The sequence below is a fragment of the Mesocricetus auratus genome, unplaced genomic scaffold (assembly GCF_017639785.1).
Source record: "Mesocricetus auratus isolate SY011 unplaced genomic scaffold, BCM_Maur_2.0 Super-Scaffold_4256, whole genome shotgun sequence".
In the NCBI taxonomy this organism is placed as follows: domain Eukaryota; kingdom Metazoa; phylum Chordata; class Mammalia; order Rodentia; family Cricetidae; genus Mesocricetus; species Mesocricetus auratus.
The window spans coordinates 17620793-17635714 of record NW_024429182.1 but is presented as its reverse complement, the minus strand read 5'-3'; the positions used below and the strand labels follow the sequence as shown (position 1 = coordinate 17635714).

At 48.8% G+C, this 14922-nt stretch overlaps 1 protein-coding gene across 3 annotated transcripts in view; it reads right to left on the bottom strand.

Moving 5' to 3' along the window:
• Positions 1-14922, bottom strand: part of LOC101838167 (dynamin binding protein) — a 96528-nt gene continuing 81606 nt past the window's right edge. For all 3 annotated transcript variants that reach the window (XM_005063559.4, XM_013115958.3, XM_021234960.2), the window contains 6 exons: positions 9912-10040; positions 8271-8603; positions 7390-7569; positions 5537-5735; positions 2917-3452; positions 1-1493 (listed from right to left, as the gene is read on the bottom strand). In XM_005063559.4, the coding sequence (XP_005063616.2) occupies positions 1308-1493; positions 2917-3452; positions 5537-5735; positions 7390-7569; positions 8271-8603; positions 9912-10040 (1563 nt within the window). In that variant the 3' untranslated portion in view covers positions 1-1307. The remainder of the gene's footprint in view (positions 1494-2916; positions 3453-5536; positions 5736-7389; positions 7570-8270; positions 8604-9911; positions 10041-14922) is intronic.

Sequence of the window (14922 nt, the reverse complement as noted above, 5' to 3'; positions counted from 1 at the left end):
GCCAATAGAAACACTTTTATTTATAAAATAGCTACTTAAATATAAACATCTCTAAATATAAACACTTCATGAGAGGCCTCGCCCAGTGGAGCAGAAGACGCCTGGGGTGTCCACTGGCTCGTCCTGATCCACCAGGGTTTTAAGGCCGCCTGTGCAACTGGAGGAGCAGCGGCTGGAAGGCGGGTCCATGGTGGGCTCACCTGGAGTCTGAGGGCCCCGCTGAGGCAAGCCTGGGGCGCCATCTCTTCACATGAGAGTTAGTGAGCACCTTCCAGCCTTAAGTGTGAGGTCTCATTAGGCACTTTTAGCACCTGTTTGGCTTTGAATATTGTCTGAAGTATGGCAGTTGGTGGTGAGAAAGAAAAAAATTCCATTTCCAAGTCTGAGATAAGCTGCTTCTGTGGCCAGTGATCCTACCTACTTCCAATAAGCCAGGGCTGCTGTTGTGAGCACAAGTGGATGCCACAAGGTGGCAGCAGAGTGCCCGGGTGGCAGAGAAAGGCATCCAGGCTTCCTCCAGGCTCGGCTGGTTGGAGACCACAGCAGAATTAATACTTGAAGCAGCCAGCTGGAGTGCTGGCCCGGGTAGTCTAGAGAAGTCTGTCAGTTATTACATTCAGTGAGAAAGGTTAGGAGACATCACACAAAGACCATATAAGGTTGATGAGTATCAGGAAGAGGCAGATGACCATGTCTGATAGGGTAAGAGAACCTTCTAGACACAAGGTCAAAAGGAAAGGAAGACTGCAAACACCTAACAGGAAAGCAGTGGAGAAAATAAGGTTAGCATTTTATGAACTACAAATCAGGAGCATGTCAGAGATGGCGGGTGCTGGGCACTGGGGGTGTCTGAAGTTTTGGTGCGCCAGGTTTAGTGTGACCTGGCCTGTGGGAAGGGCATGACGGAGGAGCTCTCCGAGCCTGCTCCTCTCCGCTGACTGAGGGCATGACGGAGGAGCTCTCCGAGCCTGCTCCTCTCCGCTGACTGCTCAGTCATCCACGGAGGCTGCAACAGCCAGCGCACAAGCTTCCTGCGTACAATACTGCTTCTCTGATTGGAAATGTCTCGTTTCCCACAGCTGATGGCGGCACCTGGTCAGCTCCTTGTAGTCAGTGAATGGTCGGCAAGCCTTGGGGTCCACTTCAAATTCTAACGAGCATCACAGTGTAAACTCAACTGAGAGTAAAGCTTATCTTGCACTCCACGCTATGATCAGCATTGTGGGGCCTGCGCTCAGCAGCCGGCGCCTGCAGCCCGGCAGAGCCCTTCAGCAGACAGAGACGCGAGGGAGGGCGGGGCACCTGGCTCAGGTGTACTCAGTCTTCCGGATGTAACTGGAAGGGACATAGCCCTGCTTCCCGTTAACTTCGGCCAGCCACCACTCTGTATTGCCTGTGATGTCTTTAAAGTCAAGGATCCTGAGTCTCTGATTGGCTGACACACTCAGTTCATTTGGGTTTCGTGCCTTGAAGGTGTAGACGGCAAAATAGACCTAGGTGAAGGAGAGAGAGGGTTAGGAACCTGCTTGCAGCAATGCTGTGAGGGCAGCCATCTGCCCCATGTTACCAAGCATCCGTGGGCCTGAAAGGGATTTATTTTTTCTCAAGACAGGGTTTCTCTATGTAGCCCTAGCTGTCCTGGAACGACCCCTATAGGGCAGGCTGGCTTTGAACTCAGAAATCCGCCTGCCTCTGCTTCTCAAGCACTACCACAGCCGGGCTGAAAGCTGATTTTCTAATCAGATTTAGGGTGTAAATATGCATATGATTGGGGTAGTCCTTAACGAACAGGACAGAGGCAGGCAAGGACACATGGTGAGACCCTGTCTTAAAAACAATAACCTCTCAAAAACTGCACAGTTCCCACTGTTTCAGAAGAGCAGGAGCCTTGGAGCTGTGAGGGAACCTGCCTCTGCCCCAATCCTATATTCCACCTAGAACTTCTCAATTAGGACAGCTCAGTGCACAGGCTTCGCCTGCTCCAAACCCTGGGCTCCGGGCCTCCATTCTCAGAACAAGAAAGAAAAACAAAACCGCAAACCAAAGTCACAATACATGATTAATTCCACAGCAAGAACGGTCAGTCTGTAGGTGGGGTAAAGAGGGCAGGGTAGGGGGCCCAGGGTACGGGTGGAGGGTGCTCAGCGTAGGGGAAGCCATGAGGCCCAGGGACACATACACACCAAGGACCATCGTTTCAGGACAGACCAGGCTTAGGAGTTGACGAAGCTAGACCTGAGTTCCCTGTAAGTCAGGAGATGCTCTCCACTCGGGTTCAGAACGGGATACTTGCCCTAGGCTGTCAGTACAAAGAATCGCCCCGCCCCCAGGCGGAAGCCAGCAGGTGCCACTCAGCTGACACACAAGCAGAACTGTGAGACACAGCTGGCTTTTGGAATCCAAATCCAGACTCAGCAACACAGCGCAGACCACACAAGACTGTCGAGAAAACGCACTTCTGTGTGGTCTAGCAACAGAGGTGCAGCCTCGGATCAGTGTGGAGACCAGAATCTGTGACACAGAGCTGACGCACAAGGCAGGAGCAGGCCATACAGAAACAGGAAAGGCTGAAAGAGCACACGCTTTCACTTCTAAATTCTAGGAATAAAAGTACAGCTGGGGACAAAAGCCTGAGTGGGTGGGTTAAGCAGCCCCCAATCACTGAAAGGATTTATAGGTTGAAGAGTAAAAACAGGTTTGACCTTGGCATCTTTTTAACATCCAGTGACAAAGCAGAAGGCAGAAGGTCCTGGGGACGGCCTGGAAGTGTCTGTGGAGGCAGGAGAGGGGGGCTGCTCCCTAGGACAGCGGGGTTCTGGGGCAGGGAGGACAGGCCAGGGTACCAGCCCATGCTGGGTCCTCTCCATACCCCACATCTGCCCACACGGAGGAGCCACACAGGCAGGGTGTGCTTACCTGGTTGCCTTCTGTCTCTCTGTTTCTGTCTTCCAGAGTCTGATAGGCTCTTGCACTTCCTCTTACGGAGCCATTGCCTTGTCCATTTCGCCCTGGTACAGAGTAACCGGCCGCCTCTGGATGCCTGCAGCTTCTCTGGCATGCCCTCGGGGCTGAAGCAGGTTGGCTTATGTCTGTGGCGCCATCTGCAGAGTCCCCTGGCCTAAGCTGGGAGGGAGAGTCTGGGTCTGGAAAGCACCTGGAAGGTCCAGTTTCTGGACTCGCCGTGTTCAAGGACATACTGAGAGTTCCCTGGTCACATTCCTTCAGTGGAGACGTGTCTTGGGGCTGCTTCGGGGAAAGCCCTGAGGTGAAGGACACAGTCATGTTGTTGGAGTTGAAGGTCAAGGCACTGTTGCTGTTCTGCCGCTGGACCCTGGGGGAGGAGCTGCTGTGTTCTGACTCCGTGGAAGAGTGGCTGCCCACCGAGGCGTCCGAGTGGCTGCGACGAGGATTGTAGGGCTTCAGGAAGGAGCTGTACACGAAACCCTTGGTGACTGCAGAGCAAAAGACAAGAGCTTGAGCTGGAGCGTGTGTGCATAGGTGTGTGTGTGTGTGTGTGTGTGCATAGGTGTGTGTGTGCATAGGTGTGTGTGTACACAGGTGGGGGTGGTACAAGGAATTTACAGAGTACAGTTTAAAAGCTAAGTCAATGGGGCTGGAGTGATGGCTGGGCAGTTAAGAGCACTGGCTGCTCCTCCCGGGGACCTGGGTTCGATGCCCAGCACCCACACGGCAGTGGCAGCCATCCATAACTCCAGTTCCAGGAGGTCCAATACTACCTTCTGGCTTCCACAGGCACCAGGCACATGCAGCCAAAATACCATACTCACAATAAATAGATTTTTTTAAAAAAGAAAAGCTAGATCAAGGAAGACAAAAACCAAATGCTTAGTGATGCCTGCAGCAACCAACCCCCCACAGTGCCCCACCCCAATGGCTACCTTCCAGGTTACTCTTATATCTGCACACTAAAATGACAAGGATGTCTGTGGGCAATTGACAGAACAGTGAAAAAGCAAATCTCATTTGTTTAAACATAAACCAAAATTTAGTGGGCCATACTTGTGACCTCAGCATTCAGGAGACTGAAGTAGAAGGGTTACTGCAAGTTCAAGACCTGCCTTGCCAAAGCGAGACCCGTACCAAAATAACAGGATTACTGCAAGTTCAAGACCTGCCTTGCCAAAGTGAGACCCGTATCAAAATAACAGGACCAAAAAAAAAAAAAAAAAAAAAAAAAGAAAGAAAGAAAATGATCAGGGTTGGGATGGGCACTGAGGACAATGTGACAGGATGCCCAGACCACACAAGAGAAGACTTGGGTGAGCTGAAGTTCAAATACAATAGGTCAAAGGCAGATTTTTCAAGGCTGTCCTTGTGCTGAGCTCTCAGAAAGGCCATCTGCCCCCAACTCTCCATGTACCAGAACCATCTTAGGGTCACGGAGCGCTGCGGACTACTGTGAGTACTCTACAGCAGGACACTGACTCGGGTCAAGCACACACCCGTGTCGAGCATGTGCACTTCAACAAATCACCTATGATGAAGACAGAGGGCTCTCAGTCGCTCGTTTCAAACAAAAATGTTGTCGTAAGAGAGAGAAATCTGAGGAGCACAGACCCTGGGCAGGCAACTCAATGCCCGAGGAGCTTGGTTTCCTTTTAATTAAGTGCTGGCATTTTAATCTTATCCCATTTTGTTCTTTGTTTCTGTCCCAGAGCTCTGCTCATGAAGGAATTCCAGCTTCCTAGGGCTGAGGGGCGATCCTGGGCCCCACACGGCAGGCTGTCTTTGGACACTGTGTGAGGCATGTCATCTGGCTTTTTACCTGGATTAGGTATCTGCGCTCTAAACCCCAGTCCTGTAGAGCACTCCAGCCTCCCCAGCCCACAAGATGCTTTTAAAGAAACCCCCCCAAAAATACTAAAGCCAGCCCAAACCCCTAACTCTATCTAGAACACTTAAGGCCAGAGGCGTTGGAACTCATAATTTTTTGGTTTAAGGAATGTCAAATATTTATCTATTTCACAGCCCTCCACAGCAAGCAAAATAGACAATTCCTGCTGGGAAAGGTAAGTTATGACTACAAATCCTTTTCTGCTTCTCCGTTCAGGTTTGACAAGAGGGTTCTGGAAGAGCCCTGCTTTTCTCAACTTGGGGACTGTGGATTTAGGGATTGTGGGAAAAAAGGATTAGACTAAAGTCTATAATCTTCCTCCAAAAAAAGAAAGCTGTGAAGTGTTGGATTTCAAGTCCCTCTCTAAACAGTCATGAAATAACATTATTATAGGGAAAGCTAACAAAACCACAGGCTTTTAATTCATACACAGTTTACAGACTCAGAGGGCAGCTGCCTTGGTAACTTAGAAGAAAAACATGGCAACAGTTTCAGGATAAATACATAACAAAATTGTCCCTGAAAGTTGTCAAAAAAAAAAAAAAAAAAAAGGAATCTGAAGCAGGTGGCTTCACTACCAACCTGGGTGCCACACACTCTAGAAATCGGGACAATTCTGTGATGCCCCCCCCCCGTCTTTTTCTCAATCAGTCACATTTACCCAGAGTCTGGAACCCTCACCTCCGTTGTCGATGAGCCAGCGATTCTGACTGCCCATGGGGTCTTTCTTTTTTATTACACCCACCAGGTCGCCTTCCAAAAGGGGGACATCCAAGTCCTGAGCAGCGTTGAAGTTCCGTTCCACCTGGAAGAGCTTTTCAGGTGGGTACCTTGCCAGCAGGGAGGCCCGCAGCTCCTCTGACTGCAGCATGTAGCTCAGCTGAGAAACAAGACCAATAAGAACCCCACTGTCAGCCTGGCACAGCACCAGTGAGAACTCCAGCATCAGCCTAGCCCAGGACCGGTAAGAACCCCCGCCATCACGTTAGCAGTCGTATTTAATCTCAGCCTGCCATCTCAAGAGGGAGGCACAACCCTCAGCTACCCAACTACCTACAAAAGACACTTTCATAACCAAGTCAGGCCGTGTTAGGTAAAAACTGTGATCCTTTAGGCAATGTTTGATATCTCTGAAGCCATGAGGCAAGCTAATACCCTTACTTTATGCAAAAATAGAAAGTAAGACAAAAATATGATTAAAATGCTAAACAATCTAATACTGGTGACGGGCTGTAGCAGAGCATATCCTTAGCATGCACAAGGCTTTCAATTGCTAGTACCAAAATAAAATGAAATGTAAACGTAAAAACAAAGTCCAAATACCAAGTATATCACTGGGTCTTATACATTGCCAGACAGACCTAAATAATAAGAATTAAAGGTAGGCGGTTCATGGGGGCAAGGGTGCTCACTGCTCTTGCATGGCAGATGGCTCCCAACCATCTGTGACTATAGTCCCCTAGAGTCCCACACCCTCTTCTGGACCCTGCAGGCACCTACAGACATAGTAAAAATCTTAAAAATGAAAACCTAAGGCAATAATAAATCCATTTCTCCCCTGTAAAGCAACTGGCTGCCCATGGGAGTCTATGGAGTCTGGGAGTCCATGGAAGGAAGACTGTTGGTTGGTCCTTCTGGCTAGGAGCCCACATGATCTGGTATGTCTTACCCCTAATGAGCTGTGTTAGAAAATAAAAACCAAACAAAAAAGCTGGGCAGTGGTGGTGTACGCCTTTGATCCCAGCACGTGGGTGGCAGAGGTAGGTGATCTCAGTGAGCTTGAGGCCAAAGCGAGTTCTAGAACAGCTAGGAGTGTTACCCAGAAAAAAATGTGTCTTGAAAGCCCCATCCCCTCAAAGAAAACCACAAAAAACAAACAAAAACAAAAACCCCACACTGCTACTCCAGGTGAAAAAGTCACTAATAGTTTGGTGTTGTGCTAACTTCCCTAATACATGATCAAAAACAGGCCTGAATGAATCTCTAACTCATTACCCATCCATGTATTAATGCTTTACTAAGATCCAAGAATGACTTCAGAAGGCAGCTTGAAATTCACATCAAGATTCCAGGTGGCCCCAGGGGGGTACCAGAGTCACATCGGTGATGCTCCCAAAACAGCTGTGATGGAACAGGCCTGATAACCTCTTTTTTTTTTTTTTTTTTTTTTTGGTTTTTTGAGACAGGGTTTCTCTGTGGCTTTGGAGGCTGTCCTGGAACTCGCTCTGTAGACCAGGCTGGCCTCGAACTCACAGAGATCCACCTGCCTCTGCCTCCCGAGTGCTGGGATTAAAGGCGTGCGCCACCAACGTCCGGCTGCCTGATAACCTCTTATTCTCCATTTATTATGAAAAGTCAAAAGTCCACTAAGCGATATTACTAACGACTACGTGCACAGTACTTATGGGCTGGGCAGCTCCACTCATTAATTCATTTAAGTCTGGCGCTAGCCCTGCTATGTGGGGCTGGTAGTTAGTTGATGAGTGACATGCTTGGATGCCTGGTCTGTAGGGCCACACTAGGTGCCTCCTCACCATGCCAAGAAGGGGCTTCCGGGATGACTGGCGGTCTGTGGTTCTCCTCTCGAAGGGCTTCCTGGGAGTGGGGAGGGACTCGGGGAAGAAGGTGAAGACCTGCAGCTGCTGCAGGACCCGGCTGTGCTCCTCGTGGAAGATGGCGATCAAGTTGCCTTCCCGGTCAGTGGCTCTCAGTAACTGCAGACCACAGGGAGTCAAGACAGGAAAGAGAAGAACATGATGAAACACCCCTGGGCCTGACAGAGTCTTCAGAGACAGCTGCACACTAAGGTCAGCTGTAGCTGGCTGAATTAGGTGCCAAAGCGGCAGTTAGTGACATGGGGCTCTGTCACTGCCCGAGAGCCAGCACATCCAGAAATGGCTCAAGACGGAAGCAGATGTTTGAACAACCTCACGCTTCAAGACACCAAGAATGGACCGAGAGTCCTGGATGGGCAGGACTGAATTGTTGGGGGGAAGTCCTGTGCATTTGTCAATAAAGCACTGCTGGCCAATAGGGAATCAAGATAGGTGGGACTAGGAGTCCAGGAGAACTCTGGGAAGGAGAAACACTGAGAGTCAAGATGTAACGCCATGGGGTAGGAAGCCCAGAATTATTCTCCGGTAAGAGAAATACTTAGATTAACAATTATGGGATAATTACTTAAGTCAGAGCTAGCCAGTAAGAAACAAGCAAGGCCAACAGCTTCATAATTAATACAGCGTCTTGTGTGTTATTTGGGGACTACAACGCGGCAGAGCCCAGGCGACTGGCGGGTGATAAACCAAAGCGGCTAGCAAGGAAAAGCTTCCCTTTACACTGAATGACTCTACCAAGCATTCTGGATGGCACCAGCCGCACTTGAGAGAACTCGGGCCTAGCAGAGTGAAGGGCTCACCGACAGCAGGGGCTGCAGCTGCCCCAGGGCCTGCTGCACGAAGTCGCAGTGGGCTTCGGCGTAGCCGTGGATGCAGTTGGCGAAGAGGCCCTGGGCGTACTGCTGGAACTTGGGCAGCTCGTCCAGCAGCTGGGCGTTCAGGGCCTCGTAGTTGTTGCGGGCTGACTGCAGCTCCTCCAGCGTCTTCTTGTCCTTGAGCTTCTCCGCTCGCTCCGTGCAGTTGTAGAAGTCCAGGAGCTTGTCGAAGCGCTTCTGCACTAGCTTGTGGGGCCCCGTGAACATGCTCAACAGCTGGCTTAAGGGACTGATGACGAGCCGCTCTGTCCTCTCCTTCTGTGGGGACGAGAAAAGCATGTCGCTGGTCAGTACCTCATTTGTCTCCAAAGCACTCTAAGGTTGACTTGGTCACCTCTTATACCTCTCTTTGCTCTAGCGCCCAATGTGACCCTGAGCAGACACACAGCCACGCCCTACCGTGCTTCACCGGGCAATTCTCCCAACAGGGCCTTTGCCGGGCAGGCTCCCCCTCTTCAGCTTCCTCGCTGATGGATACTAACGCACACTTGGTATAACGTGTGGTTAGTCTGTGCGGCTACCCTTGTCCACACAGCTTGATTTTAACTGCAGACAGTCCTTACGCCTGGGATTGTGTCCTCTCAATGTTCCAGTCATTACTGTGTGGTAATGGCCACTTCTACTTTTCAGAGGCTTTTTCTCTTACTCGGGTGTGCCGCTAACCACATGAAAGTATACACAGGTTCTCAATAGTGTATCGTCTGCACGTGTGCAGGCGCCAAAGGACACCATTTACCTCATATTTGAGAAAGGGTCTCTTGCTGTCCTAAAATACACCAAATAACTTTGGATGGCTGGCTAGTGAGCCACCGCTCCCTGCTCCCCAGTGCTGAGATTATAAGCGTGTGCCGCCACACCTGCTGGAGATAGAATGTAGGTCCTCAGGCCAGGCATGGTGGCACATGACTTTAATCCTAGCACTTGGGAGGCAGAAGCAGGCAGGTCTGTGAGTTTGAGGCCAGCCTAGTCTACTGAGGGAGTTCTAGGACAGCCTGGGTTGTTACACAGAGCAATCCTGTCTCAAAAAACTGAACAAAGAGCTGAGGTCCTCATGCTGTTGAACTGTCCCAGCCCGGGCCGCATATTAAAAGAATTTCCTGCTGGAGCCCCTGGTTTCCCAATGTGCATACCTGCTTTAGCTGCAGAGAGCTCGAACAAACCCCAAACCCACACAATCTACAGGCAATTGAATAACACCCACTTCTCCTTGGAAGTTCCTAAGCAATCTGCCCTGTAGCACTTTCTGTATAAAGTCATTGCTGTGTGACATTTTAACTGGAAAAGGGATATTCAGGAATAACTTTTTTGGGGTCAGAATACTCAGTGACTATGTCAGGCTAAATTTCCTAGCTTTTCTCCACAGTTTGCCCTCTGAACTAAGAACATAAGTTATGGGAAAAGCCCAGAATACTTACAGGTTCTACTGTCCCTCTAATTGGTCACATTCTGTCTTAAACTTGGATGCAGCACACTAGAACTTGTGACTCTGGTCTCTGGAAGGGACTTTTGTGTGAGTGGCCCGGGAAGGAAGCCAAGCCTTGGAAAGGGGGCCGGACAACCACTTACGAAGTGTGTGAAGAGCTGATCACTGATGTAGCGGTGCACCTTCTCAAACTGCTCCAGGTCACGGTGCCCCCTCTCCAAGCACAGGTCCCACATGCTCATGGCTGCCACCACTTTCACACACGCAGATTCCTGGAGTTCGTGAGAAAGACACGATTGAAAACAACAAACAACCTTCTGGTCTTCAACAGTCACCCTGAGCAGCAGCTTGTGGCAACAATTCTGACTGCAAACTCCTCTCTCAATGTTTTCACTTTGAAATAAATGATGTACTGGGCACAGAGAAAAGAACTGTAGTTACAGAAAAACTGGTGACGATCAGTTGATCATTTTTCTATACCCCAGTAGTTACAGAAAAACTGGTGACTATCATTTGATCATTTTTCTATACCCCAGTAGGAGAAAGGGTTTTTTGTTTGTTTTAAGTTAAAAAAAAATCGGGGGCAGTAACGGCATGCTTTAATACCAGGACTTGGGAGGCAAATGTTTCTCTGAATTTGAGGCCAGCCTGGTCGACAGAGAGTGTTCCAGGGTACACAGGGCTACACAGAGAAACCCTGCCTTGAAAACAAAAAGATTAAAGAAACTGTGTATGCACACATGGGCACCTGAAGAGGCCAGAAGAAGATATTCTTCCCTGGAGAGGAGCCATGTAACCTTTTCTGTATTGTCCTGATTTTAAGTTAATGTGCTGTCAAACCAAGTACCCAAGAGTTAAATTCACCGAAAGTCAAACAACTCAGACCCAGACGATTCCTGGAAGATTAACGAGCATTTCCCTCCCTGCTCAAGTCTCGGCTCACACTGCCCCTTCCTCAGGACAGCTGCTTCAACCTCCCTCTTGACAACCTGCTTCCCCCACTGACCCTGGCTCCCCTGACGGCTTCCACCCCTCCTCCGAATCTTCCCATCACTACAAAAACATCTTCGGGAAGATGATGTACTCCCTAAGCCTTGATGATGTCTCCTCGTCCACACCCACTGAGATGTGAGCTCTGAGAAGCGGGGAGATCTGTTGTGTTTGCTGGCTCTGTTACCACACGCTAACAAAGTGAACCCCACAGGAGAGGCCCCTGACCAGACATCATGACTGAGTACAATGATTGTCGTTTTAAGTTTTTGGAACACCTACTGTATTGATATTAATGCAGATAAATTCCAAGTGCATAAAATCTCCATGAGGGCATTCAAAGGTTAGCAAAAGCCATCTGTGCCTCACGTTAACAGCTCATAATATCTGTAGGTATTTTACTCTTAAAATCATATTTGTATGGGGAGCCTTACGTATTTTGTAAAAAGGCCTATATGTTGTCAGAAGAATAAACTGAAGAGACTCCCCAGTTCTCTAGTGGGGAACTAATGCCAAAGATGGTTGTTTTCTTATTTCCTCTTACTTAACTGTCGTAGGGAGTGGTGGTGGGCATCTGCAACCCCAGCATTCGGGAGTTTATGATTATCCTTGGCTACACAGTGAATTTGAGGCTAGCCTGGACTACATGAGATTTTACCTCAAGGAAGGAACAAACTTGTCATGTGTGAGGAGTACAGCGAGCTGCATAGCCAGTGAGCCTCCAGGCATGTGCTGCCGCCGGCTCTCCAGTCCATCTAACTGTTGTTGGGAAGGGCCTTTCAGTGACAGAAGTGTCCCTTGCAACGTCTCCTAACCTTCACTGCCGGCCAGAGCCAGGCAGAGCCATCAGGCAGGTGGCTGTTAGTGTCCCATAGGCCCTGCCTTATCCCCTTTGCCATTTTTTATGGGAAAAACTGAGGCTGTCTTGTGCTGCAGCCCATCTGGCATCCAACCCACAGCAATCCCCCTGCTGCAGGCGTGGGTGTAAAGATTCACCAGACCCAAGATAAATGATAAAGGGTGTTTATTGGGGAACACTTACACAGAAAAGTACAAAGGACCTCGGGAGCCTTTCTCTGCCCTTCCTACTGAACTGGCTGACCCACCAGAAAGACAGCACTAAATAAAGCCACCCTGCCTCAAGCTTCCCTTTCTGCCTGAAGCCACGCCCAAAGGGGTGTGGCCACCATTACAGGTTCTCTGCAAGACAGCTACATCCTGTGTCAGCCTTCTCAGTGCTGGGAGAACATCACCAAGCTCACCTTGCTCTTTGTTCTTTTAAATCAAACTTTTTTTTTCAAAGCAAGAGATCTCTTTGAAAGAAAACGATACTCACTTATGACGAGAATGAAGCAGACACCCTACAGTGCCTACACGCAATGTTCTAAAGAGAATTCCAAGAGAACAGCAAGGACCTGGGCCCACCTGGCCACCTGTGCCCCTCAGCTCCTCATGTTTCCCTAGGGTTCATATGGTTCAGACAGCTTTGCAAAGTTAAGATGGCTGATCGTGGTGGCTCACACCTGAAATCTACATACTCAGGAGATGGAAGAGGAGTCAAAAGTTCAAGCCCAGGGCTGGAGAGGTGGCTCAGCGGCTCAGTGCACTTGTTGCTCTTCTAGAAGACTGAGTTCAGCTCCTAGCGCCTCTGTGGGGAGCTCACAACTGCCTGTAACTCCAACCCAGAGGATCTGCAGGCACCGGGATGTCTGTGTGCACACACCACACAGACACACACATAATAAAACTTAGGAAAAAAGGTTTACGATATATAGACACAGGGAGTCTGAGACCAGTCTCACACTCAGAATGGCACCTCCATAGCTCTCCTACCTTTGCCCCTCCCACCTTATCCCAGGCCCCAAGCCTGCCAGAGAAGCAAGGAGGCCAGTGAAGGAGGCAGGCAAGCCTCAGATCTCTCTTCTCCTCCTTATCCAGTCCCCGTTCTCACCCCCAATTCTGTAGCAGACCACCTGCCGGGGCCTCTCCTCACCTCACCCCACCCCTCCCCAGGGTGGACACTCTACTTTCCTTCCCATGCCCACTCCTAAGTATCAGCTCCCAACACCAAGGAACACATTGTACCTAGAAGCCCCAGTGGCCACAGGTAGCAGGATCCCAGAAACATTTCCTCCCAGGCAACACACAGCCTCCTAAGAACCAGAAAGGGCAGCATAAGCTGAGGAACACAACGCCCACCCAACAAAGGTATGACCAGATGTCAGCACCTAGAACTACAATCACCCCAAATCCAGACGCCTAGATGCCAATGTAAAAACACAGTAACAGCACGGACATACATCCTCACTAGATCCCAGCAACCTTACCTCAGTGGACCCTGAGAAATGCAACACAGCTGACGCACAAGACAAAGGCCTTAAAACAGTCTTTATGAAGACCCCAGAGGTCTTTAAAGGGGAAATGAATCCCTTTAAATCCAGTAAAGAAATTAGGTAAACCAGGCATGGCGGTGCATGCCTTTAATCCCTGCCCTCAGGAGGCAGAGGTAGGCCTGGTCTACAAAGCGAGATCCAGGATAGCCAGGGCTGTTACACAGAGAAACCCTGTCTCAGAGGGTGGGGGGAAAGAGGGGGAAGGAGAGAGAGAGAGAGAGAAGAGAGAGAGAGAGAGAGAGAGAGAGAGAGAGAGCTATGAAAACACAGTGAAAGGAAATAAAACAGTTCAAGATCTAAAAGTAGAAATAGAATCAATAAGGAAAACCCAAACTGAGGAAAATCTGGACATGAAAAATTTAGGAGCATGAACAGGAACCACAGAGACAAGCCGCACCAACAAAGTACAAGAAATGGAAGAGAGACTCTCAGGCAGTGAAGACAAGACAGAAGAAATGGAAACCTCAGTCAAAGAAAATATCAAATCTAAGACTTAAGCACAAAACATCCAGGAAGTCTGCGACACTATGAAAAGATCAAATCTAAGAACAACAGGAATACAGGAAGGTGAAGAAACCCAGGTCAAAGGCACAATAAATATTCTCAGTGAAATCATAAAAGAACTAACCTAAAGGAGGAGGCACCCACCAAAGTACAGGGAGCATCCAGAGCACCAAATAGACTGGACCAGAAAAGGAAGTCCCCACAGCACACAGTCATCAGAACAGTAAACATACAGAACAAAGACAGGACATTAAAAGCTGCAAGAGAAAAACCAAGTAACATCTAAAGGCAGACCTATTAGAATAACATCAGACCTCTCCTAACACCCCTGCCCCAGCCACTCCACCACCCTGGATTTTCAAGACAGGGTTTCTCTATGTGTCCTGGAACTCACTCTGTACACCTAGCTGGCCTCGAACTCAGAGATCCACCTGCCTCTGCCTTCTGAGTGCTGGTATTAAAGGCTTGGGCTGCACTGCCCAGCAACATGTGATTTCTCAATAAAGACTCTAAAAGCCAGAAGGACCTGGACAAATGTTCTACAAATTCTAAGAAACCACAGATTCCAGCCCACATTACTATATGCAGCAGAACTTTCAATCACAATAGATGGAGAAAGAAAGACATTCCAAGATAGAAACAAATACAATCCTGCAGAAAGTGCTAGAAGAAAAACTTCAACCTGAAGAGGTTAACAACACCAAAGAAAACACAAGAAATAAATAATTCCAGGTCAGCAAATGAAAATGGGGGGGACCCCACAAGAACAAAATAACAGGAATCAATAAACACTGCTCCTTGATAACTCTCAACATTGATGGTCTCAACTCCCCAGTAAAAAGACACAGACTTAGCAGAATGGGTTTGAAAGCAGTATCTACCCTTCCACTATAGCCAAGAAACACACCTCCACATCAAGACAAACATCACCTCAGGGTGAAAGGATGGAAAAAAGATTCCAAGCAAATGGACCTAAGAAGCAAGCTGGAGTAGTCATTTTAATATCTGACAATAGACCTCAAACCAAAACTAATCAGAAGAGACAGGGAAGGACACTACATACTCATCAAAGGAAAAATCCACCAAGAGGACATTGCAATTCTTAACATCTATGCACTAAACACAAGGCACCCAAGTTAATAAAAGGAACACTATTACAGTTTGAGTCACATATTGACCCTCACACACTGATACCCCACCGGTGGGCAGGCCATCCAGACAAAAACTAAACAGAAATACTGGAGCTAACTGATGTCATAAACCAAAT